The following is a 24,658-nucleotide window of genomic DNA, read 5'->3' as shown; positions in this document are numbered from 1 at the left end:
GTAAAAACTTGCTTTTTTTCTGCCAGTTTTTGGAATTCTCACAGAAACTTCTCCTGGATTTGTTTGGTTTATTCTTAACCTTTTTGTTTGTTTGTTTTTTGTTTTGTGGAGGAGCGAGGGGGGTGGGGCCACACACCTTAAAACACCTGTTTTAGAGCCGTTATTGCTAACAGTCTTCATGGAAATGCCGTGTGCCCATGTCATATCCACATGAATCCTAGATGGCTGATTATTTAACTGTCTATGGTCATAATGTCACACCATGAATAGTTTCATGCACATGATTATGCATTCCCTTGTAGTCGACTTTCACAAGTTTGCAAAAATAATAAAAAAAACTATTATTTTAGACTAAATCCCTAATTTATTTAAGCTTATTTGTTGTCATCCCATTCCTCTACAGTTTTTGTTTGTACATTCCAGTAAACCAGGTCACAAATCTACTGCTCCCCCTAGTGGAGTGCTCTGGTAGCAGATGTTTGAGACCCCCCCACCACCACCACCCTTCAATAGAGCTGATGAGATTTCATCAACTTTAGAAGTAATGTGTGCCGCTTGGTAAAACAAAAAGATCTACTTGCAGGATGCAGGGGTTTTCTTCCAAAGCACGCTAGAATGAAACACACCTGATGTCACCTTTTTTTGTGAAGATGTCTGAAAGTGTTGCGCCGTGCTTTCTGAAGAGGGACATAGCGCTCTTTCACCAGGCGCTACAAAGACTTGTCTATTGTCATCCTCATTCTCCAGAGGTACAGACTGCCATCGGTGGAGTCTCTGGACATCCCAGACAGCCTTCCCGCCTCCAAGGACAGCAGACACGGCCAGTGGCTGCGCAGGCGGCGGCTGGACGGAGCCCTCAACAGGGTGCCTGTTGGCTTCTACCAGAAAGTGTGGAAGATCCTGCAGAAGGTCGGCTTGGAGTTTCTTATTCAGTGAACGATCTGATCCGCAAGGGGGTTTGTTTTGACTCAGACCTGATACAGAATCCATCCTCTTGTTAGTGAAATCAGTTTAAACAAACCCTTAAGCTTTAATGAACTGATCATGATGCTCGGATCAGAACCAGAGAATCTGTTTTAATCAGGCAAACTCAACTGTAATCAAACGTTAAACAATACAGCATAGAAGATGCAGGCTTTAAAAGACACTAGCAAAGACTGTTCTGAAGAAGAAGCTTTTTGCATAACAGTAAGGATGCAGTAAAATTATAATAAAAAAGAACGAAGGCTTTATTGCAACAGCTTTCTATGGCAGAGATGAACTGAATGTGTGAACTTTGTTGCAGTGCCACGGTCTGTCAATAGAGGGCTTTGTCCTTCCATCCTCAACCACCAGAGAGGTGAGTAATCAACATTTTGGTTTTTACATGTCCTGTAATAAACTAGGCATCCACACAGTCTTTGCTAAATGCTACTTCTGGTCGCAAGGCGGAAAATACAGATAAACAGGTTGGAGAAACATACTTTTTGTCACAATTCTTCATAAATGTTTTACTATATGATATTCCTCTGTTGTCAGAACAAGTCTGAAATGTGGTTTGCGTCACATCCCCATTGTTTACAGATATATATACACAGACAGAATCAAAGAGTACACAATGTAAGATGAGCAGATGATGGTGATCCCCGCTGGTTAATGTTCCATGTTTAGTTTTAGGATTGACTGATGAACAAAAGCACTATATTATTGTTATAATGCTGAAGAATGCAATCAAATTGCTTATTTTGTTCTTTTATTGCTCAAAACATTCCAGCATCAACTCCCTTTTGAACTATTGATCCTATCCCCCCCCCCCCCCCCCCCCACCCCAAATATGTTTAGTCTTTGTGCAAGGGCTTAAATGTTTTAGTCTTTCTTTGTTGAGAATGATTAAAATTATGTGGTGTCTAAGCCTGAAATGACCTGTCTGATGTTGTCTAGATAAAACAGCCTAAACAACACTGAGACGGTTTTGAATCGTGCACTTTTATCCAAAACCAATTAAACTTTTTGTTCTGCTTTTTTTAACACAAGAGTGATGATTTAGACTGTAAATGACACTTCATGTTCCTCCCTGTTGTTAATGTTCAGATGACCCCAGGAGAGATTAAGTTCTCCGTCCACGTGGAGACGGTGCTGAACCGCGTCCCCCAGCCCGAGTACCGACAGCTGCTGGTGGAGGCCATCCTGGTCCTCACCATGCTGGCCGACGTGGACATCCCCAGCATCGGCTCCATCGTTCACGTGGAGAAGATCGTCCACCAGGCCAACGACATGTTCTACAAAGATCAGGTCAGAACCCGCAGAAAACTCCTCCAAGCAGCTGCGTCTGCATTTTAGCCTCCAGCTCAGACGGGTTTCCTGTTTTGCTCCTGTCCCACAGAAGGACCTGGGAGCAGAAGAGCACATCCTGGAGAAGGACCCGTCCACAGGAGTGTGCAGGCTGCTGTACGACAGCGCCCCCAGTGGCCGCTTTGGGAGCATGACCTACCTCACCAAGGCAGTGGCGGTGTATGTTCAGGACTTCCTGCCCAGTGGGGCGTGTGCAGTGCAGTGATGGGCTCCAAGTAGAGAAAATCATGCAGCGTTGTTTATAATAAAGCAATAAAACAGCAGAGAGGAGCGAGTAGGAGCTGTGAGGTCAAAGTGTTAAAGTGTGTTGCTGTGTTTTTAGGCGTTAGGTTAAAAGCCAAATAACACGCGTTCATGTCGCTACATTTAGTCGTCGTTTTTTTCGTTCTTTTTTGTCTTTAAGGAAGTCCTCAGTGCTCATATCTAATTAACAGCCTTCACCTGAAACTTTATTCGTACAGTATGATGGGACGGCCACACATACTGGAACTGTGTGTCTTTCCTCTTAAGCCTCTGAGTACTTGTAAGTTTCTCCACGTCTGCAAAAAGACAAAAGTTATAATGTAAAAACTGATCCAACAAGCAGATCCATCTTATATTGTCCTCAAAAGTAGGTTAATTTAAAAAAACACACATAAGGAAGGTAATAATACATACACCCGAGGAGACTGTACACAATTTAAGGTTCACAAGATTGTTTTACCAGCATTTTTTATATTATTTTCACGCATAGATCAAGTTTTTCACAAAGCCCAAATTGGATCTTAAAACACTAAAATCATTCTGGAAAAGGTCTGACTTTGACCTGTTAATATATTGCGGTCTTGATGCTTCTCTGAGGTGGCTTTAATGCTGAAAATGCCCAAAAATGCTAATTTCTTAATGTTTTCACAAAAAAGAATAAAGGTTTCATATTCAAAACTGTGTTCTTGGGAACTTCAGACTCCAGAATATATCAAATTCCAGTTTGATCAAAGAGTCGATATTAGATGTGACTGAAAGCAGGCAAGAAAAGGCAAAAAAAAAAAAAATGATCCATTGTTTAGTGCCAGCATGGAACGCTGCCATCTTTAGCATTTAGCCAAATGTAACATTTATTGGTTAATAGTATATCTGCAGTGCTCACAAATTACTCCTTTCTTTTTTTTTTACCTCTCTGTCACCTTTTGTCTTCCACCCAAAATGCTGCAGTTAAATGACTTGAAATTGTTACAGGAGCACAGAGGAAGCCTTTACCAGAGGGTTTTTTACTACCCGAGTCTTTTTTTTTTTTTTATTGTGCTCTTAACTACTTCCTGTTTTAATCCGATACGTTTGAAAGACAGACTGAAATCAATCGCTTTGCTGGCAGTAGCTGCACTGCAGATTAGAAGACACGTTTGACTTTGACGGGAAATGTGCTATTTAATGTCGGGGGGCTCTAGTCACACCCATACTGTACACTACCCTTTTTTTATGTGTATGATTGCAATGTGTGAGTTTATTCATATTAAGAAAGGAAAACAGCAGCTTATGCATCACCACCTTCAGTATTGGTCCCGGGCCGTTTTACAATATCGTCTTTTTACTGAACTTTCTTTAGTAACCCATTTGTGTTTTGTTGTTTCATGGAACCAAACCATTTTTCTTTTTTTTGTCTGGAGTAATGGGATTGATCCCCGGACGAACGAGCGACAGCTAACAAGACTGATCATAACGGCTTTCACGTGTGCAATCTTCATGAACTGAACAGCTTCAAACTAGCGAGTTAACAGTTGTAGCCAATCCAACAAGGCTCGTCGTTGGACTGCAATGTATATAAATCAGCGCACTCTATTTAGGTATGGGCTTCTAAAGACGGTCACCCAACTAAAGGAGATAATGGCCTTAACCATCGTTGCTTAACGCTGTTTTTAGTTTTAACTGCTCAAAGCAGCCTTTTCAGGTTGCGTTGCTGGAAAACCGGCACGTTTCTTGCTCACGTTTAGCCTTTATTGCGTCGATGAGTTGCATGTGTCCCACTTGTCGCACTCTGCCCTCGTGCGTCGCTCCTTTTAAGCATAAGCTGCGATATTGTGTTGTTTCCTGCTGCCGTAGACTGAGCTGTGGGCTTGTTTATAGTGAACCAGTTTACACATGTCTGTTGTTTCGCACTAGCTTTTATAGTTGTATATGTGTAACCCTGAAACGCTGGATGGTTTAGAGGCTCACTGCGGAACATTGAGAGGAGATCAGGAATGAACTGAATGCAGGTGAAGAACATACTTGATTGTGCCTCTTGTGCCTAAAATGAGATTACTTTTTTTTTTTTTTTTTTTTTTTTTAGATATTTAAGCACACTCCTCGATAATTATACTCTTGGAAGTAGAGTGAGTCTGTATGTTCTGAGCAGAGTGAGCTGCTGGTTGACTGCATTTGAGACTAATTCTGTAATAAAAAACAGTAAAATCTACTGCAGGTGTTATCATCTTTGTTTGGTTTCTTCTAGGGTTGCACAATATCACACATACTTTCACAATGCATAACACGACATCTTCATTTATTTGTCTATGTTTTGCTTTACTGATAGTTTTCCAGATTGCTCCACTCCAGGTCATGTTCATAATTAGATGCACACAGCATCCTTTGGCAGCCTTTAACTGATAATGTTAATTATCTTCCTAATCTCTGCTCAACCCTAGCTTTCATTTCTTCTTATATGGCATATTTGAACATTATTTTATATCTTTATGTTTTTTTTCCTCATTCCGTTTGGGTTTGTTCTTCAGGGTGAAATATGCAAAACAGGCCAGCTATTACATGGCAGCCTAGATCTTAGCTGACAGCTGCAGAGAGAGCAACATTGTGTATAGGGGACTGAACTTGAGAGTTATGCATTGCAAAAGGGGCCCACAAGCAATAAGTACTGACAACAAAGTGACCAGTTTGAATTTGAGTTCTGCTGGAATCACTGTCCTTTGAGTTTGGATGATCATTGTCCAGTGAGGCAGAATAAGTTGAGGAACAGATGTAGCTGGGAGACCTAACAAACCCTACCAAAGAAAATAAAAGAATTTTAACAAATTCAAGTCCAATTCAATTTTATTTATATACCGCCAAATCATGAAACATGTTATCTCAAGGCACTTTACAAAGTCAAGTTCAATCATAATATACAGATTGGGTCAGATTATACAGATTGGTCAAAAATGTCCTATATAAGGAAACCAGTTGATTGCATTAAAGTTCCGACAAGCAGCATTCACTCCTGGGGAAGCGTAGAGCCACAGGGAGAGTCGTCTGCATTGTACATGGCTTTGCTGCAATCCCTCAATTCAACATCTCCCAAATCCTCTCTGGTATATGATGCTTTCTTACTCAGAAAAAGAAAAAAGACCAAAAAGAAAATGTTTTGTGCATCATATGAGCTTCCTCCCAAATTTGTCACGTTTTCCCTCCACACCTCCGATGTGCCCCGCGTCACACACCGTCTTTCTTTAAGAGCATTTTCTTTTCCGTTAGCCAGAGACACAAAAGACAAAACCTCACAATATTTGGACCTAACATCCACATGCAGAACAGGCAAAACTCCATGTACAAAGACCTCCAGGCCTGGATCTGAATCTTCCACGTTGAGCTGTGTGGGAATGTCCAGCCATTATACCAGTCGGATAGGTGGGATCTGTGTCCTGCAGAAAAACATGTTTTGACGTGAACTGTGCAACTTATCCACAGAACAAAACACTGAAAAGATGCTGGGTGAAGCAGTGAGGGAGCCCTGTGGTGTCATTTTCCACAGGGGTCCTGTACCGCTCAGAGAGGAAGAAGCAATTGCTCCAAAAGCAACATAAAACGTCAGATGAAGGTTTGCAAATGCACACGGGGGACAAAGACCTTTATTATATGTGGACGTGTCCTGTGGAGCGATAAAAATATAATGGAAGTGTTTGACCATGATGGTTGTTGTGCCATATTAAAGCCATGATGAAATAATTTATGTCAGATTGAATTCTGATCACACAGCCACAAAGGAGAGTTTCAGATGGGACGGCCTCTCTCTCAGCAGGGGGCCTACTGTAAACCACACCCCACAGAAAAAAGGTCAGAGCACTTCTGACCAGACCCCCACTTCTGTCTGCTTCTTCTTGCCGGAGCCCTAAAGGGGGGGCTGCCACCCCTTCTTCACCTTCCTTCCTCCCTGAGACAAAAGGAGGAGAGGGAGACGGGCCTGAACCACCACGGGCCCAAAAGACAGGAGCCAGCACAGGGAGAAATCTCTCGTCGCCCGGGGGATATAACCGGGCAACTCAGAGTTAAGTTTACGGTCTTAACTTCAGCGTAAAAGCCGGAGGGAGAATCCCTCCCTGCCAAAAACGGCTTTGTTTATTTCTCCTCAGCCTTTACAGGAAAGTGGACTCCAGACAGAGCTGAAAAGCCGACAAGGACCCACTTTACCATGCAGAGGGGAAAAATCTGCTGAAATCGTGGCTGCAACTGGGTCAGAGGACGCCGCAGAGCCCAGGCCTCCGACCAGGCCGATCCTGACCACGTGTCAGCTCATGGCATGTTCTGCTGCTGCTAAGCCACTAGCCGCTGCTGAACAGACCGATTTTCCCTGCTTTTCAGTGCTCCTTCCTTGGATGGCCAAAGTGGACTGAACTCACACGAGGCACCGACAGGTTGGACAGAGAGACCCAAAAGGGAAAGTTAAATGGTTCATTTGGAAATGTTTGTGTGATGCGTTGCATGGGTTTTAAACAATGAAACCTAACGTTAGATAGCAATGAGCTATCTAACGGAGATAGCTCATTGCTAGCCTTCGGTACCATGTCATTGTCGAGTGTGTTTTTATGGTTATAACAAATGTTATCTCCACAAGGGTTTCATACATTGATGGGATATTAATGTTTACGTTATCCGGCCCACTCATTATGACTAAAAATAAAGCTGAAGCCTTTATTTGTTAGTGCCAAATATCCGCTAGCCAAAATACTATTTAGCTTCTGGTAATATCCGGTTCCAGTTTTTCTATAAAAGCCCGTTCCAAGAAAAAAGGTTGATCGTTTTGCTCCACCATCATTCAATTCGATTGACCCTTATTCCCACATTAATATTGAATATTAATGTTGATTTAAAACCATTTTGACAACTTCAGGAGTTACAAATTTAGCGTCCGATCGCTACAGCGACCCCTAGCTCCCGGAGGTAAAATCGCATAAATAAAAGTAAGCGCTCCCTAAAGTAAATGATTTTACTTAGCAAACCATTCTTTAAAATATTTTCTGTCAGGGTTCTGTGTTTTCTGTGCTCTACTAATTCTGCTCCACAGGTGGCTGCAGTTGACGGGTGGGTGTGGCACGCACCTGCAGCTCATTTGGACTGCTTCTCTCTGGCTTAAAGGGAGTACTCAGACAGCTGGAAGACGCCAGAGTGTTACCCCGTTGTGGTATGCCTAGGCCATAGACCTGTTACCTGAGCTTCGTACCTGAGAGTTTTTGAAATCCCTGTTTTTTTGGGTCTAACCTTGTCTCCTGTCTTCTCCAGTTTGTTGTGTTTTTGGATTTGCTCACCTGTGTTGGCTCCGTGCATCGAAGACCAGTTTCTCGAATTCCCGCTACCCAGATTTTGCTCTGGCGTTTCCCCTCAAACTCCCTTGGTGTTACCAAGCCGGGCAAGAGACCCCCTCCCTGGATTCACCCTGGTTCTTCTGGACTCAAACTGGTTCTTCCAGCTGCTCCTCCTGCCTGCCGCTGCAGTGGTGCGAATTCATCCCTTTCAACCATTGTCCTGATATCAGCTAAAGAGCTGATTATCACCAGACAATACTTAACAGACAGAGAGTTATTTATGAAACATTAAATAACTTTAAACAGTGTATAATTGCACAACATGATCGTCGTTGCATCTGGAGGAAAAAGTGTTGGAACCCTGAGAATGTGAAGCACAGTGGTGGCAGCATCATGGTATGTGGGCGTTTTGCTGCAGGAAGTACTGGTGCACTTCACCCAATGGAGGGCATTCTGAGGAAAAACATTAACTGGAAATGTTACAGAGACATCAGCCAGAAGGTTGAGGCTAGGGCACATGTGGGTCTTCCAAATGAACAGGGATTGTCTTTATCTGGTTTCTACTGTATGTGCAACCAGAAATCCAGACAGGCACCTCAATCTTTAGTCTTCTCCCAAACATAAAATATGTTTTTTTATCAACTGACAAAACAATAATGCATATATTGTCATGTTTGGTTTGAGATATCTGACCCACATGCAGAGAACACCGGCAAACAGGAAGCAGTTTTAACAGTTTTATTTGATCTTAGCGCTAGGATTCAGGATGGGTCTCAGAACTGGGGAAACGCAGGGACCGACTCGGGCAGGTAACACTGGATCTGTGAGATAAAGGGGGAGAGTGGTTAACAGAGAATAACACTAGAGGAAAGTATACACGTACGCTTACCACGGAGCTCTAGAAACTAAGCCGGAGGGAGTGAGATGGGCTCAGCTGATGTTTGAGGAGCAGATGACAAAGTGACCGGTGAGCAGAGGTTAGGCAGGGTCCGAGCAGCGCCGGCGGGTCCAGGGATCCGGAGAGAACAGCGGGAGGAACCAGGAGAGTGTGGGGGTGACCAGGGTGAATCCGAGGAGGGAAACCTCGTGCCCAACTTGGTACCACCAAGCGAGTTTGAGGGGAAGGTCGCCAGAGCAGAATCTGAGCGGGTTGTGGATTCGGGAGCCTGGTCTTCACAGCTCAGAGTCACACGAGAGAAAGGTTCCAAAAAACACGAGAGCACTTGTGAAAACACACGAGACAAAGATTAGATCCAAACGGGGATCGAAAAACTCACGGGTCTGAAGCTCTGGAGGTGATTGTTGGCCTTTAGGCATACCGCGACAAGGTAACACTCTGGCATCCTCCCGCTGTCCGTGCGCTGATCTTATAGTGCGCTGAGGCCCTGCTGAACTCGCTGCAGGTGTGTCAGTCCCGCCCACCGGTCAGCTGATGTCACCTGTGAGCAGAGGAGAGCGCAGAGCCGGCAAGGCTGCACGGCTCTGCCTGCTGAGCCCTGACATATATAATGCTGTGGTATATCAAGAGAAGTCGTGCTTAGTTTTATGTCTCTAAAAATGTCCAGAAAAGATGTTGTGGTGTTGGTTTTCTTTGTTTTGTGTAAGATATAAATGCTTGGAAGGATGAATGCTTCACAAGTCATCTAATGTTTGTTGGTCTTGGATCCAGTGGATAATTGACATACTGGTGGCACAGCGACTGCATTTTAGCATTTAGGGGAAACGGGGGGAGTGAGCGTAACTCATTGGAGTACAAAGTTTAACGATATTAATACCAAAATGACCACCTGATTTTTGTCAGAGAGCAAACAGACCTGGATAAACACACAGGCAGTGAGGTCGTGCAGGCCTGCAAATATCTAACTGTGACACCAAATGTGGAACAGCACATGTCCTCAGAGCGCGATCCATGATTCCCTTTGTCTGGCATCAAAAAATCTGAGGCTGGTGTGATGAAAGTGGAAGACCTTCCACTTGGTTTGATGCAGTGAGCTTAACATTAAAAACAGGAGCCTGAGGTCCAAACACACACCAACAAGAGGTTTTTGTTTATATATCTAGAAACCTTGTAGAGATAGAAATTATGTCATCCTCATCAGTTACCATCAGAGTGCTTTGAATCCCAAGCAGAAGGACATTATTAAAGTGTTATTAACGCCATATTCCACAATATAACATATTGCATGTTATATCAAAAAGCCCTGGTATGAACATATTGCAATAAAAAAAAACAAGACGATAACAATTATTCCAGCTATTTATTCAAAAAAGTAACAAACATTTTCCACTGTATATCAAAAATAGATACATTTTCATTACGAACAGAACACCATTTTAATAATAAAATTGTTATGTTTGGGAAAATAGTTGTTTTTCAGTAACTTTTTAAATAGCTTGTACTTGTACAGCGCTTTAACTAGCTATATAGCGAGGGCCGACATCTTGGACGACAGAGATCGATCTCTGAGAGTAGAGATTTGGGATTGCCACTGGTTGCAGAGTCTCATCTCAATATCTCTCTCAACGGTTGCAAGTCCGGTTTATATCTCAACCTCTGTGTAACAGAAAAACGTTAAGGTAGTCGCTCTTGAGGGTCACGCTATATTGTTAACAAATACCATTAGAACCTAACAATGTAAACACAAGTAAAACAAAAACATTTTTTTACAAGAAAAACATTTTTAGTTCTTGGAAAGTTGGATATCGCCGCGGACATTTTGCAGCATCGCAGCCGCACATTGTTGTACTTAAACAGTGGAAGTGTCTGGATACTTTGGCGTGTTCACGTCTCTTGAGTGCAGCTGGGTCTTGAGGAGCAATTATGCAGGAGTAAGTGTGTCTCTGAGATCTGCTGCATTCCCGAACAGAGAGATGGCAGGGACCACATCTAAAGCAGGCCCACCAGCAGAGCAAAAAGTAAACCGGCTTCATCGCTTCAATTGTAATCTTTGGACATCCTCCTAAGGTCCAAGCAAAGCTGGTAGACAAGTGCTAACCAAGAGATCCTTCACCCTCCTTCCGCACCAAGGCAGAGACATGAACCAGCGCCCTCTGCATGAGGAGCAGCGTGTGCAGGGCAGGAATGCTAGATGACTTCTGCCCAGACTGGAGAGGAAGAAGCCAAGTTCAACATCAGGGCACAGGAGCCAACAAACATTTTCACAGAAACACATGAGGTAACAGTAAGTAAACACATTTTAAATCTCTGAGGTGGCACAAGGCCCTCGTCTGGGAGCCAATTTTATTCCGTTTAACAGCTGTTGTCGCCTACATTGTCCGCACTGGATGAGCTGGATCGGTTTCACACTAAAGATCTGCTGGAATTCCTCCAGGCTGTGTTTATTTTTCTATTGTAGATTATAGAAATCCTATTAATGGGTGTAGCATTTACCTTTTTTTAAATCTAAAAAGAACCATAAAAAATAATAAAAATAAATAGCTTATTCAGAAAAAGGTGATGGCCTGGGGCTCCTTCACTTCTTCAAGATTTGGACGAATTGCCATAATTGACAGAACCAAAAATTCTGCTCTCTACCAGAAAATCCAGAGAGAGAACGCCCACCGGTCTGTGGCAAGACTATGATCCAAAGCCCCCCGTGAAAGCCCTCCTCTGAATGGTTCTGACAAAATGAAGGTGTTGGAGTAATTTTGTCCAGGCTTTCATCTGACTGCAGTACTGCTGTGACTTGAATCATGATCTTATATATGTTCAAAAATCTTAGTGTGGCTGAAACAAAACAATTATTCTGTAAAGAACAGTCCACAGTTATTGCAAATCCTTGAAGGAAGTTGTTGCCACCAAGTGTGGCACAACCAGTTCCTGTGTTTTGGGGGTGATCCATTTTCCGCACAGGGCCAGGTTGGTTAGGGATGCTTTTTACCCTTCATAATTGAAATCATATTTTCAAGACTGCTGTTTGTATGAGGACAAACCCATTTCATAGTACTGGTTATTCCTCAAACAAAATCTGTGACAGACCCCTTTAATTTCTATTAAAGAAACCTCAAACTAAATACCCACTTCAGCGTTGTTTGTCAGCCACAGTGTAGGGGCATATTTTAACTTTGCACAGCATAGAGCCACCCACAGCCAGTTGGCAGAACAGGCAAACAATAGGAAGTCCTGTTGAGTTGCATCTGAAAAATATTTTTCTTTCTGAGAGCTTGTGCCGCCCTCTGATAGAATGGCGCTCTGGGTGGCGATCCTCAAACCTAAAAACAGAAACCGCTGCAAAGAGCAGGACAAAGGAACAATAGAAATTAGACAAACATATATTTTTTTAAATTGCCGTGTAATATTAATGTCCTTCTGCATCATGAGATTTTTTTTTTATCATGAGACAGTTTCTGCTTTTACCACTAATCGATAGTTTTGCTTCCTACACCCAACTGCTGCTACAATGAAACTATGTTAAATGCATACACAGATTTGACTGCATCTCATTTAGGTGAGATATGCTGCAGAGTGACCATGATTTTTGCCACACATATCTTAATTTCTGTTTTCATGCAGTGAATTATCTCTCAGCGGTGTCACATACTAATCAGTTCTGGTGTTATTGAGGACAAAAAAAAAAGATGCTGCTGCACTTGGCAGCCTTGTGCTTTTCCCTCTTGTTTTTTTGTGTTAATCTGACCCAATCTGTATAATCTGATTGAATTTGACTTTGGAAAGTGCTTTGAGATGATATGTTTCATGAATTGGCACAATAGAAATAAAATTGAATTGAATTGAATTGAAGTGTTTGTGTGTTTGTTCTGCTCCCTGCCGCCCTGTTTAAACTTCTGCCTCTAGGCTGGCGCTACAGAGGACTATCAACCCCACGCTTAGTTGAACCAATCCAGCCAGGTCTTCTAGGAACACCTGTGTCTATATATTTACAAGAAGAATACTTTTATTTTCCTTTTTGTACATTTGTGCTATCACTAAGAGCAAAGTGCAACATGAGTCAAATTCCTTGTTGTGTGAACCATCTTGGCGATTAAAGCTGATTCTGATTCCAAGTTCCTTGGCAAGAGAAATATTTACAGCGTCTTGCAAAAGTGTTCCCTCGTCTTGAACCTTTTCACATTTCGTCAGCACATTGTTGCAGTCACTTCGATGAAGTTTGTTGGACTGTAATTATATCGACAGACAAACTCAAAGCAGCACTGAATTGTCAAACGGAGGGAAAATGACACATGCATTAACTTTTTTTAACAAGTAAGAATATGAAAAGTGTGGTGTGCAATTGTTTTCGAATACCCTGACACAAATACTTTTCGGGACCACTTTTCTCTCTAATCAGTCGTTTGTGAGACGTCTCTGACAGTTTTGCACATCTAGAAACAGAAATGTTTGCCAAATGTTCTTTGTGAGACACATCAACCTTTGTTAGATTTTGTGAGAACTCGTGTAAACATCAGTTTTCAAGTGCTGTCCCAGGTTCTCAATTGTGATTTCGGTCTGGACTTTGACTGGACCATTCTAACATGTCTGGATCCAAACCAGTATAATGTAGCTCTGGCTGTATGCCTGGGGGTGCTCTCCTGCTGGAAGGTGAACCTTCGCCCCGGTCTCAAAGCTTCTGAAAGGTATTCTTTCAGACTTGGCCCCGTGTTTAGTCCCATCCCTGTTCTCATCAACTCTGACCAGATTCTTTGGCTATGCTGAGCTTTGAACCTTTGGAGCTCTTCCAGGGTTACAATAAGGCTCCTGGTTGCTTCTGATTAATCTTCGTCTCAAATTTCAGACGCTGCTCTGTGAGACGATTAAGACTTGGGTTAATGTTTTATAACTCTACTCTTCTTTAAACCTGTCTGTGACTTTTTCCCTCAGCTGCCTGCTGTGTTCCTTGCTCTTCATGCTGATCTTTCTCCAATAATGTTCTCTAACAAACCTACAGAGGTGTTACAACAGCTGAATTTGTAGGAAGTTTCCAATGCAGGGGTTGCGAGACACCTTCTTGGGGGTCCCGATGGGATTTGTTGCTGAAGTGCTAAAAAGATTTAGTATCTCTTTATTTGTGAAACCGATACCAAAGAATAATTTTACAAGATGCTCAATGTTCCTCATTTTAATGCTGAAAAATACTACATCTAAAACATTTTTTGCTGCTGTACAACCAGAAAAAGGTGGTTTGTTAAAGTTTTAATCAAGAGGGGCACAATGCAAGTATGCCCCACACTTTTCAGATATGCGTTTGTACAATAAATATAAGCCATGTCATTTGAACAGTTGTAAAGTTACAAAAACATGGAAAAGTTTAAGGAGAATTAATCTTTTTTTCTCTTTCGGATTAGCTTGATATGACTTACATTTTTAAATGCAATGAAGCTGGTAAATAAAATTGTTAACATTGCTTTTTTTAAATCATATTTGTATCAGTTCAAATCAGTCAAAAGGTCCAGATCTCTCAGTTGTTTGCTTTTCCATTTCAACAGCCATTTCTGCAAATGGGATTTTTATGTCAAAGGTGGATGTAAAGATGAAATCAACAGGACTTTAACCTCCCACTCTTGGCTCAGTCCAGTTATTGCGAAAGACGGAAGATTTAAACGGCAGCAGCAGTTTCACTTTTAAACCCTGGCAGCAGCCGCGGCCCCCTCGGGTCGCATTAAAAAGCAGAGCATATGAATCAGAGTGTCCTTGGAAGGTAGTGCAGAGAAAGGCTTGTCTTGTCTTCACCCAGCAGCAGATGTTACTTTATGAGACGCAGAAGCTGGAAGCTGGAATCAGGCCGCCACGCGGTTCCAGCCGGAGATCTGCAGCCAAAATCCTGCTCGTGCATCTTTGTTCTGTTTCCAAATTGTTTTTATAGCGAATATCTATCCCAGTTAACCAAAGGCAAAGAAAAAAAAGGCTCTAATGAAACAAGGCTGTGGGTACTGTTGCCCCAAAATCTCAACTAATGTTTTAGCTTCTCCTGAGTGAGTCAGAATGTTGGCCTTATTTATAATAAATAACCTGTTTTACTCTGTTACTTACCCAGTGTTATTCTGGACAATGTTACTCTTGTCCCCTTTTACTCTTGTGTGACACACAGTTACAGTAAAATTTTATAATTCCATGTTTCATACTGGTGCCAGGAGGCAGATGGCCTCACATGTGACTGCACATCACTAGATTCCCCTGATTTAAATGAGTCAGTTGTAAGCCGGTTTCGGGAAATGTGACAGCATGCTGAGAATCAAACGAAATCAATCACCTGGAGCAAAGAAGCATTGAAAACCTGCAGGTTTTTTTTCTTCTTTTTTTCTAGAAATAGACATTTCTATGGCGGTATTTGTCTGTTGAAAGATGCAATCGAGACGTTACAATCCCCAAGCTGTGTTTGTTCACGGGAAGAATGGTTTCAAATATTTTCTGGTGATTAATCTCCCTGCCTGCCTGCAGAACGACAGAAAATAATGGCCTGCGTTAATCTGATGGGTGTCATCTAAAACCGTTCCTTCTTGGCATCCTGTTGGCGCAGCGCGTTATGCTCCAGAGCCGCAAACGGATGCCATTACTGCTGACGATCAGTTGATCCGTATGTCGGATTTACAGCCGCTGGCATTTTGTATCTCTCGCTTTATGCGTCCCAGAAACCAAAAGTAGCACATGTCATGACTTTTTCATTGCCGAAGCATGTTTTTTAAACGTGCCAGAGCACATAATTACAAAACCAGATTGAAAAGAAAAGCCCTTAGACAATGAATCCTTTGTTTTTAAAGCTTTTATTTGACTTTTTCTCCAACCGTTTTACATGTTTGTCACACCGTACAGTACAAAGATATTTGGATTTAAAAGTGCAGTCCAGCTAAATTCTCTCTCTGAACAAAACATGAGACACTGCCTGTCGTGTGCATGAAGTAAACTCTGCAGGCGTGTTTAAAAAAAAAGAAAGAAAAAAAAAAAGGACTCTAAACCCTTTGCCATGTCAGGAGGGGATAGATGTGCAAACATTAGGGCCGTGCAGCTCGTGGTCAGGAATCTGTTCCCTGGTTGAGCGCTCCAAAACCGATTCGGGGGTGACAAATTATTCTAGAGCAAACCAAAAAAACGAGAGCTAAACAAACACAGGAACATTCGTGGCATTTAGACAAAGAAAGCAAATAAATATGTCTGAGATTTCACACTGTAAACAAAATGATTTAGTGGAGTCACCCGTTGCTCCGGGTGACATGTTCGTAACACAGTTTTCATTTTAAACCTTTGAAATGAGTCTTTGAAAAGTGTTCAGGAAACAGATCTGCTTGTAACCTTTGCTCCTTTGGCCCTCCGCTCTCTTACTCTCTCAGTCTTCTTTTGGCAACTGTGCAAAACACGTCTGCTTCTCGAGTATAAATAATGATCGATAACTATTTTAAAGAAAAATCTGTAACTTTTTGTTGAAAGCAGCTCAGCTGAGGGTCTCTACGGCCTGTCAATCGCGTCACTGTATGTAGGTTATCTTCTTTGAATTTCGCTTGATAAAAGGAGAGCATGTGTACTTTTGACAAGATGTGGAACAGAGCAAGGGTCAAACAGGAGCCCGTAGATAGTGCAAAGTCTTCTCTGTGCCTTAGATTGGTCCCTGCTCCAACATTCATTAGAATAAAGCAGCAGAGAAAGAATTCTACAGAAAAATACTACTTTGTCCAATTCTGTCCAAAGGATGTAGAAATTGTGAGATTTGTCGCTCATGTGAGAAAGTCGTATCTGTTATTTTTCAAAGGGAATATCATTGCCATATCATAAGAATAAAACTGAACAGTCAATATACCCCATGGTATCAGGCAGGCTGTGTACTGTATGACTTCATCATATCATTTGTAGAATAAAGTTCAAGGCCAAAAGTAACTGAACGTCTGAAAAAAAAAAAAGTTAAAATTTTCCTCTATTGGGTCAGGGCTTAACGCTTTTAGATCATAGCACCAAAGTCATTTTGGTTACGGTCCATAGTTTATACAAAATTACATATCTATAGCTGTTTTTACCCATATTGTCGTAGTTAAATTGGTGATAAAAGCATGTCGCTGTGCACATATCCCATTAATAGTTATAAATACATATTCAGATTATATAGATAAAAAATAAAGTTTGTGTCGTAGTTTTCAGAATGCATCCAGATGGTGATTTTACACTGATGGCTGTGTCCTGGAGGATCTAATATTTCACAGGCTCCAGCGAGGGTCGTTGGCTTGTGGAGCAGCGTCCCTCCCTGAGGACAGAGAGAGGTTTTTAATGTCATGACAAAACACTGCAGCCTGCATGATGTAGAATCCATTGTTAGGACATCTGCAACGATGAAAGGATTAATGGTGAGCACTTTAACTGTAGATAACATTATCTAAAACTCCACCCTAATCTGGTCAGCCCATGAAAAGCTAGTGTCATAGAACATCTACCTACATACTAACTTCATTTATAGTTTAGTTGATTTTATGATAATTTTTTTTACCTCCAAGTTGTTTTGAATTAGATTAAATATAAGTTTAAAATATGAGGCTTAAACCCCTAAAGCAGAGGTGTCAAACTAATTTCTATATGGGGCCACTTTGGCATCATGAAGTCATTAAAAGGGCCGCTTGCATGTGTAGAGACGATATTTTCATTTCATAATTTCATTCCAGTTCACACAGTAGTATAAAAAACGCACAGTAACATAAAAGTAGCACTCTTAGGCCCAGTTTATACAGGTTATCAGCAAAAAAAATTGATATTGGGGTGAGTTACACTTACAGGAGGCACAGTTTTAGCCACTTTATACACTATAAAAGGATATATGCCTTTTTTTTTTGGCTCTCGAGGGCCGGATAATTTACCTTGAAGGGCCAGATTTGGCCCGCGGGCCTTGAGTTTGACACCTGTGCCCTAAAGCTATGAACTGTTGTACCGAATTTCTAAGCTAGCAGGTCAGATGCTACATTTGCTAATGGTGCAAGTGTGATGAAATTGGAGATGTTGCTCTTTTTTATTTATTACATAATAAAACTCAAATAGAGTCCACTCAAGAAGGTATTTCAACTTGGAAAGCCAAAGCTCCCTCACTTTGAATGCAATATGGCGGCCATGAGTTCAAAATAGCTAAAGCTGCAAGAAGGAACTGTTTGTTTGCACTTCTGGCATTCTATATATTACCGAATTAGTGGCACGCATGTTACTGTATAATGTCCATTTCTTCAGTGTTTAAATGATTAAAGAAAGAGAGAAACATAGATAGCTTGAATTTAACTTGAATTTGCCACTAATAGTAGATAGCTTGATCAATGACAACTGTTAGCTTATCTCAATGATTTTTCGACTTGCAATTAAAACACGCTCAACTTGAATGAAACGTAATTTCCAGCGCCAACATCTGACTTTAACGCATAGTGACGACAGCCAGATGTAGACATCAGTGTTCAGTCATCAGTTTATGGTCTAGTTTATTTTATTAAAAAAATTAACAGCACTTCTTTTAAGCTAACAGACTAGTCGCTAGTTTGGCTAATAATGCCGGCGATATCACTTTAGTGATGTTTGTCCCTTTTGTTCCTGATGAAGGCATTTTCTAGTTGGAAAGCTAAAATAAAGCCTGACAACACTGACTTTAAATACAACAAATGGAAAACTTTGTAAAAGAAAACGTGGCAGAAATGGATGAATTGTGGATCTCATTAAACTAGTAGCACGTACTGTAATAATCTCATCGGTTTTCAGTGAAGATGTTTTGTTAGGTGTCTTTTGAATGGCTGAATTGGAGATAAAATGCATTGTTTGGGGCTTGTGTTGCTAATAGCAGGTAGCTCAATGCTAACCCAATTAGCAAACCCAATAGTCTTCAGAAGTTTTCCACGAAGTAAACTTTGAAGTCTTAATATGCTCATCCTAATCGGTCACTGTTCTTGGGTATGGCAACACCATGTAATTACTATCAGTGAAGGCCATGCAAGTGTCCTCTCCTGCTTTCATGACAACTGAAAATATTGCTCTTTTTGCCCTGTTACCTGCAGAGTCCAGTAGCGCATTCAAAGTTGTTTTGGCAGAAAGCTCCAGACGGTTTGCTGCTCATGATCCTCCACAGTGGGGTCATCCGCGCAACTCTCTTCAGCATGTGCTCCACGGGTTCTCCTCTCAAATCTCGGACCTGGTCAGAGCTGGACTGGACCCGCGGTACCAATGGACCCGCTTGTGCCTGATAAACACACAAAAAAAGACACAGGGATGTCTATTGGTTGCAGAAATTTCCTCAGAGGAAGGTAAACTACAACACTGCCACTGATTTTCATGTCTGTGACCTGTTGGCTTTTGGTGTTTAAAAGCATTCAGACAACGGGTTTGCGTGCATATAACACAGGTAAAGCCAGTTATTTATTTGACACAACATGGATCAAGAGTCAACACTTTGTCAGCTTTTGAGGAAGATGGTCTGAATATCATGTTTGCAACTTAAAACTTTTAAAAATCACTGTCTTTCTTATAATATCTATAACAATTTAATTTCCATTACAAAACTTCACACCTCCCGGTTAAATCAACAGTCGAGTCTGCTTACCTCCTGAGCCAGCAGTATTACTGCAATGCACATCACCACCAACGCTTTTCTGTGAGCGAAGAAGCTTTTCGGTTCCATCCTGTCAGTGGACTTGAAAGTGAAAAGGTGTTCTTTATCTCTGAATGAGCTAAGAACTCGGCCCGGACCAGTTGGATTCCCCTGGTCTCCAACACTGAGAACTCAGCAAGGAGAACTGGACCAGCTCTGGAAGGGAAGTTTTCTAGCTGCAGCCTTGTTGAAGGTATAACCCAAATCTGCCTGACTCAGCAAACTCTTGTGGATCTGGCTCTCCTTTATATAGTAAGACCATGTTCCCAGAGGGGGGGGAGAACTGGAGGGCGGTACAGAGTTCCAGTCCTTGCTGTGTAATTATACCCCCCCCCCCCCCCACTCCGTCTATCTTTATCTCTCTTTTTCGTCCATCTAATCGTGAAATGATGTGTCTGCAGAAAACCGTGGTTGTCATAAACCAAGCCATCAACCAGGATCAACCGAGTGGAAAGTTACTGGAAATATAAAGCTCCCAGAGCCTAACCGCTTTCTGCATTTTCTAAATCTTTCATACATGGGACGTCAGTGTGAGGAAATCATTGTGCTGCTGCGTTTATCAGCTACTCCGTTAGTCTAATTCGACATTGCAGCCCCACTCAGATGCACACACGTCGATGTAACCAGCCGGGTCCAGCTGACACAAAGGGGTCCAGGCATTTCATGAGTGTACACATGTGTGCGCTTCATATGTGTTACATAAGAAGGCAGGTCTGAGCATGCTGTTTTTTTTTTTCTTATTTTTGCTTTGTGGAAGAAAAAAAACCGTGGTCAAAGTCATTTTTAGGAATGTTTTTCTGTGCACAAGGTAAACTAACAAAAAACAAGAACTTTGTCTCTAAGAGATAACAATGTGAAGATCGGCGTGTTCTGTTCATGTGGACTAGGTGGGACGGCTGGATTGTTCCTCCAACCCTCGCGCTAATATCAAAGGACAGCAGCTTCGAGAATAAAAGCGACACTTGCTCCTGAAATAGAAGGCATGGGGAAATTCCTCCTCAGATTCCTGTTAGGTTGGTGCTCACTCAGGAGACTTACAGGAAAGATGCGCCTTGGTGAATTGGCACGTCTGTGTCATCAATCATGACTCATCAGAATGAGGGCCCCCAAAGGAGAAGAGTGGAGCCTTGATCCATCTGGATTAGTCTGCTAGGCTAACCAGATGTGCCACCAGAATAAATAAAAAAATTCTGAATGGAGAGGACAGAAATATATGACAATAACTAACATCAAAAGTGCTGTTTCCAATCTTCCGCCTAGCATCCATATGTCACAGAGACGCACGGAGCTGGCAGAGAGACTTGACGTCATTAGTTGTTTCTACTTTAAGATAAGAAGTTTGTTGATTGCACACACCGTTGTCAGCATCACAACAAGATCGCAGTGGTTTCAAAGACTGAAAAATAAAACAATTATTATTCTAACACCCCCCCCCCCCCCCCCCTTTGTAACTCACATTTATACTTTCTTTGCACTGTTCTTACACAAGTCACTATCACTTCTCTTGGATTTCCAAGGTGAAGTGATATGACTATTGTGATATGGTACCACCTTGTGTGGAATGTGGTAAATATATATATAACAATGTGTGTATTCTGGAGCATGTAACAAAAGTAATTTCCCCCTGGAATTATTAAAGTATGATTCTGATTCTGATTCTGAATGACCGAAGACAAAATAATGATAAAGTAAATAAAACAAGTCACAGAGTCTCTGAAGAGCCATTGCATCTGTGCAGTATGGACAGTAAACAGGTTGCGGGTGAGGACAAGTGAGGGTTAAAAACAGGCAGCTGTGCATGAATAAATAAGAGATAAATAAATGTAGCAGAGACGTCAGTTTCAGGTGTTACATGCAGGTAATGGACAATACATAGAAATGCATTGCAGGCTACCTCAACGTGTGTGTTGTTGGGCGGTGGGGGGTATATAGCAGTATGTGTGCATGCACGGGGCGGTAGAGGAATGGTGTGTGTGTGTGTGTGTGTGTGTGTGTGTGTGTGTGTGTGTGTGTGTGTGTGTGTGTGTGTGTGTGTGTGTGTGTGCGTGCGTGCGTGTGTGAAGGGACGATGTCATCTGGTTGTTCCAGTTTGCCCTCCAACACATTCCGCTGGTATCTGCTCAGGGTGAAACAAAATGTCTGACTCCACGGCGACATTTGAACTTTACACTTAACTCAAATTCCATTTGGCGACCGGATCGACGGCAAGTGTCAACCATGACCACATCTGACTGGCTGTCAGCTCATGTGTGGCCTGTGTGCTCCGTGCGGGCTGATGTTCACAGAAATAGGTTACTCAGAAAGTCCCTAAATTTGAAAAGGCCTTGACCGAAAGCCAATAACTCTGATAGCCAAAAGTGTGGCAACAGTTCAGCTGGAATAAATCCTGGACCCGTCTCTTTCCCATGAAGACTAATCAGAAACAAACACGGTATATCATGTGGCATTGAGAAACTGTTTCCACTTCTGCACGGCACTCGGCTAAGTTTCTGCAGACAAAATCAGTTATACTTTGTTTATGACAGCACCAGGCAACGTTTTGCTATAACACACAAGAGTGTGTTATGCTATAACAAGAGCATGAACAAATGAGCAATAAACCCCGGGAGTTATGTCAACCTTAAATTAGGTATCAACCTTTTATTGGTACTGTACTACAGGTGCCTTGCATGGGGCAGAACAGTGGATTCACATGTTTTGGGGTCAGGATCCTGTTACAGGTTACAAAACACCAAGTAAAAAATTCTTGAGATCACCTCTATATGTCAGCTTACATGTAAAAGAAAAAAGAAAGGAGTATGTTGTAGGGCACACCAACAACTCAGATTTGACTTCTCGCCTAGGTTTAACTGTGCTCTCTTCAGTGTGTTAATGTTGGGCTTTCAGGTCTATCCAAAATATGACAAGCATCAACTTTAATGCTAAAAATGTAAGTATATGTAGCTGTTTCGCTTATTTAAATGATCCCTTGTTTGCAATATTTTAAATTCATGACCTTTTGAAACAATCCGTAAGTAGACATAACTTTAGACTTAGACTTAGACATCTTTATTGTCATTTTGTATGCACAAAGCGCATACAGAACGAAATTTCGTTTGCATACAGCTTGAAAGATCACATTAAATTGCAGTAAATTTCAGGATAAAGATGCAGCAGTGGTTTATGTAAACACTTGAAATGTAAAACAATGTAAAACTAAACAGTGCAGCGGAAAGTTCAGAGTCCCTTTTGTGGCTTCACCAGTTTTAGCTGTTCAACAGTCTGATGGCAACAGGGAAAAAGCTTTTGCAGAATCTGGTGGACCTGCAGCGGATGCTGCAGAACCTCTTCCCAGAAGGCAGTAGGGAGAACAGTCCATGATGGGGGTGTGAGGGGTCCCTGATGATGTTACGGGCTCGGGACACACAGCGCTGCGATGAAATGTCTTTAATGGAGGGAAGAGGAGCCCCGATGATCCCTTCTGCTGTCCTCACCACTCTCCTCACGTTCTTCCAGTCGGAGGCACTGCAGCCTCCACACCACACAGTGAGACAGCTGGTCAGAATGCTCTCTATGGTGCTTCTGTAGAAGGTCTTGAGGTTGGGCGGGGGCAGACGGGCTCTCCTCATCGTCCGCAGGAAGTACAATCGTTTCTGTGCCCTCTTCACCAGTGACGTGGTGTTCACAGACCAGGTGAGGTTGTCCGTGATGTGCACCCCCAGGAACTTGGTGCTGCTGACCACCTCCACAGCTGAGTTGTTGATGAGCAGTGGAGCGTGGTGGGGGCGGTTCTTCCTGAAGTCGACGATGATCTCCTTCGTCTTCTCCACATTCAGGATCAGGCTGTTGTCTCTGCACCAGCCCACCAGCTGCTTGACCTCCTCTCTGTAGTCCTGGTCGTTGTCGTCTCTGATCAGGCCCACCACCGTTGTGTCGTCTGCAAACTTCACGATGTGATTGGTGGTGAACCTTTAAATAGTCATGTCTGGTTACGGATTGTTTGATTGTTGTATTAAAACTTGCCTTTTTATGTGCTAAAAATCATATATGCTGGCAACCATGAATGTGAGTTTGTTGACATTTTTGGTCTCTCTCAGCCTAAAGAATCGGGTTTAAAAAATATGAAGCAATTATTTCCATGGCTGTTGAACGGGAAGCTTCTCTCGCGTTACCAAAGATCTTCCTGTGATTGGTTCATGGGCTCCACACGACGAACCCTCTCCTCGTGGCACGTTGCAAGAGCGGAGCTTGGTTAGGAAGATTCAAGAACGAGCCTCAGAAGGCATCTAGAACATTTGCTTTAGTGGGTCACGGTTAGCCCCGGTTAACCTGGTAGATTTGGTTGTGCCAATTTTGTTTGCTCTGTATGTAATACGTCATGCCATGTTAGTAACATTTTTGTTAGAAGTCCGTGTAATATTAATTGCTGCATTTTTCTCCACACCTTGGATGTGTGCTCAGCATTACTTAGTAACTTCCTTTAATGCCGTTTTCTTCCAAGACGTCCAAAACACCTTTGCAGAACCCAACCGCCTCCCAGCCAGACTGATCTTCGGGCCAGAAGTATGGCTGCTTGTGTGGAGATTCTCCCATCAGCCAGGAGACCGGGGTGTGAAAGCAAATTTGCTCTCGTTTCCACGAGGGAGACAACGGATTGATTGGGGATCACACTGATGCGCTCAGTTGTTCAGTTAGCTGAAAGGTGTAAATAGTTCAGGGACTTTGTATCCGATCCCCTAATAGACTAACGCAGATACTGAGTTCATGCGATGTGGTAAACAATTAGCTTGGTCAACTATGTCCTCACACAGTCAACAACATTTTTTCTCTCTCTCTGACGTGAAAGAAACAATAACAAAAAGATTACACGGATCATTATCACAAAGGAAATGTCATTAACATATTGTTAAAAAAAAGTGACCCGACATCGAGTAGGCACAAAGTCTCCCAGCTGTTTGACCTCTGTTGTTGACTCATTTCATCACCTATTGCATTTGGACAGACACACACGCACACACACTTCTTTTCTCGACAAACTACCCAGAATAGACCAGACAGCTCTTTTTGTGATCTAACCATCTCCCTCCCTCACTGGCACCTCCCTGGGGATTATTTACAGGAATGTATGCAGACTTTGTGGATGCTGAACAGTACACCTGTCAGAGTAGATCCAGGATGACGACTAACCTACACTCCACGACCCATGCCAAGCCCCTTGGGGGAGCAGACAGGGAAGTCATTAAAGGATCCAACGACTTCCAGTCAGGCAGCGATAAAATGTTACGGTAACAAAGC

At 42.3% G+C, this 24,658-nt stretch overlaps 2 protein-coding genes across 7 annotated transcripts in view; one reads left to right on the top strand and one right to left on the bottom strand.

The window, feature by feature from the left end:
* The window catches only part of phka1a (phosphorylase kinase, alpha 1a (muscle)), a 31,749-nt gene extending 26,987 nt beyond the window's left edge, over positions 1 to 4,762 (top strand). For 5 of the 6 annotated variants that reach the window (XM_036146281.1, XM_036146285.1, XM_036146286.1 and 2 more), the window contains 4 exons: positions 748 to 909; positions 1,286 to 1,339; positions 2,071 to 2,271; positions 2,363 to 4,762. In XM_036146281.1, the coding sequence (XP_036002174.1) occupies positions 748 to 909; positions 1,286 to 1,339; positions 2,071 to 2,271; positions 2,363 to 2,536 (591 nt within the window). In that variant the 3' untranslated portion in view covers positions 2,537 to 4,762. The remainder of the gene's footprint in view (positions 1 to 747; positions 910 to 1,285; positions 1,340 to 2,070; positions 2,272 to 2,362) is intronic. The other variant, XM_036146284.1, reaches the window with a different exon arrangement.
* Positions 4,763 to 15,535: 10,773 nt separating this feature from the next.
* On the bottom strand, positions 15,536 to 19,618 carry LOC105934824 (liver-expressed antimicrobial peptide 2). Its single transcript, XM_012874986.3, has 3 exons — positions 19,337 to 19,618; positions 18,789 to 18,976; positions 15,536 to 17,020 (listed from the first exon to the last, which is right to left on the bottom strand). Exons 1-3 carry the CDS (start codon positions 19,412 to 19,414, stop codon positions 16,966 to 16,968), a joined length of 321 nt encoding a protein of 106 aa, XP_012730440.1. The 5' UTR covers positions 19,415 to 19,618; the 3' UTR covers positions 15,536 to 16,965.
* Positions 19,619 to 24,658: the final 5,040 nt, after the last annotated feature.

This window comes from Fundulus heteroclitus, chromosome 14 (genome assembly GCF_011125445.2).
Source record: "Fundulus heteroclitus isolate FHET01 chromosome 14, MU-UCD_Fhet_4.1, whole genome shotgun sequence".
Lineage (NCBI taxonomy): Eukaryota > Metazoa > Chordata > Actinopteri > Cyprinodontiformes > Fundulidae > Fundulus > Fundulus heteroclitus.
This window is presented reverse-complemented; position numbering and strand designations above follow the sequence as displayed.

Bases quoted from the DNA above. Each gene is read 5' to 3' on its own strand.
- LOC105934824 (XM_012874986.3), bottom strand. From the start codon at position 19,414: ATGGAACCGAAAAGCTTCTTCGCTCACAGAAAAGCGTTGGTGGTGATG. The intron at 18,977-19,336 runs GTAAGCAGACTC...TGTGTTTATCAG, and splicing joins TAATACTGCTGGCTCAGGAG to GCACAAGCGGGTCCATTGGT. The intron at 17,021-18,788 runs GTAACAGGGCAA...CTCTGTCCTCAG, and splicing joins TGCGCTACTGGACTCTGCAG to GGAGGGACGCTGCTCCACAA.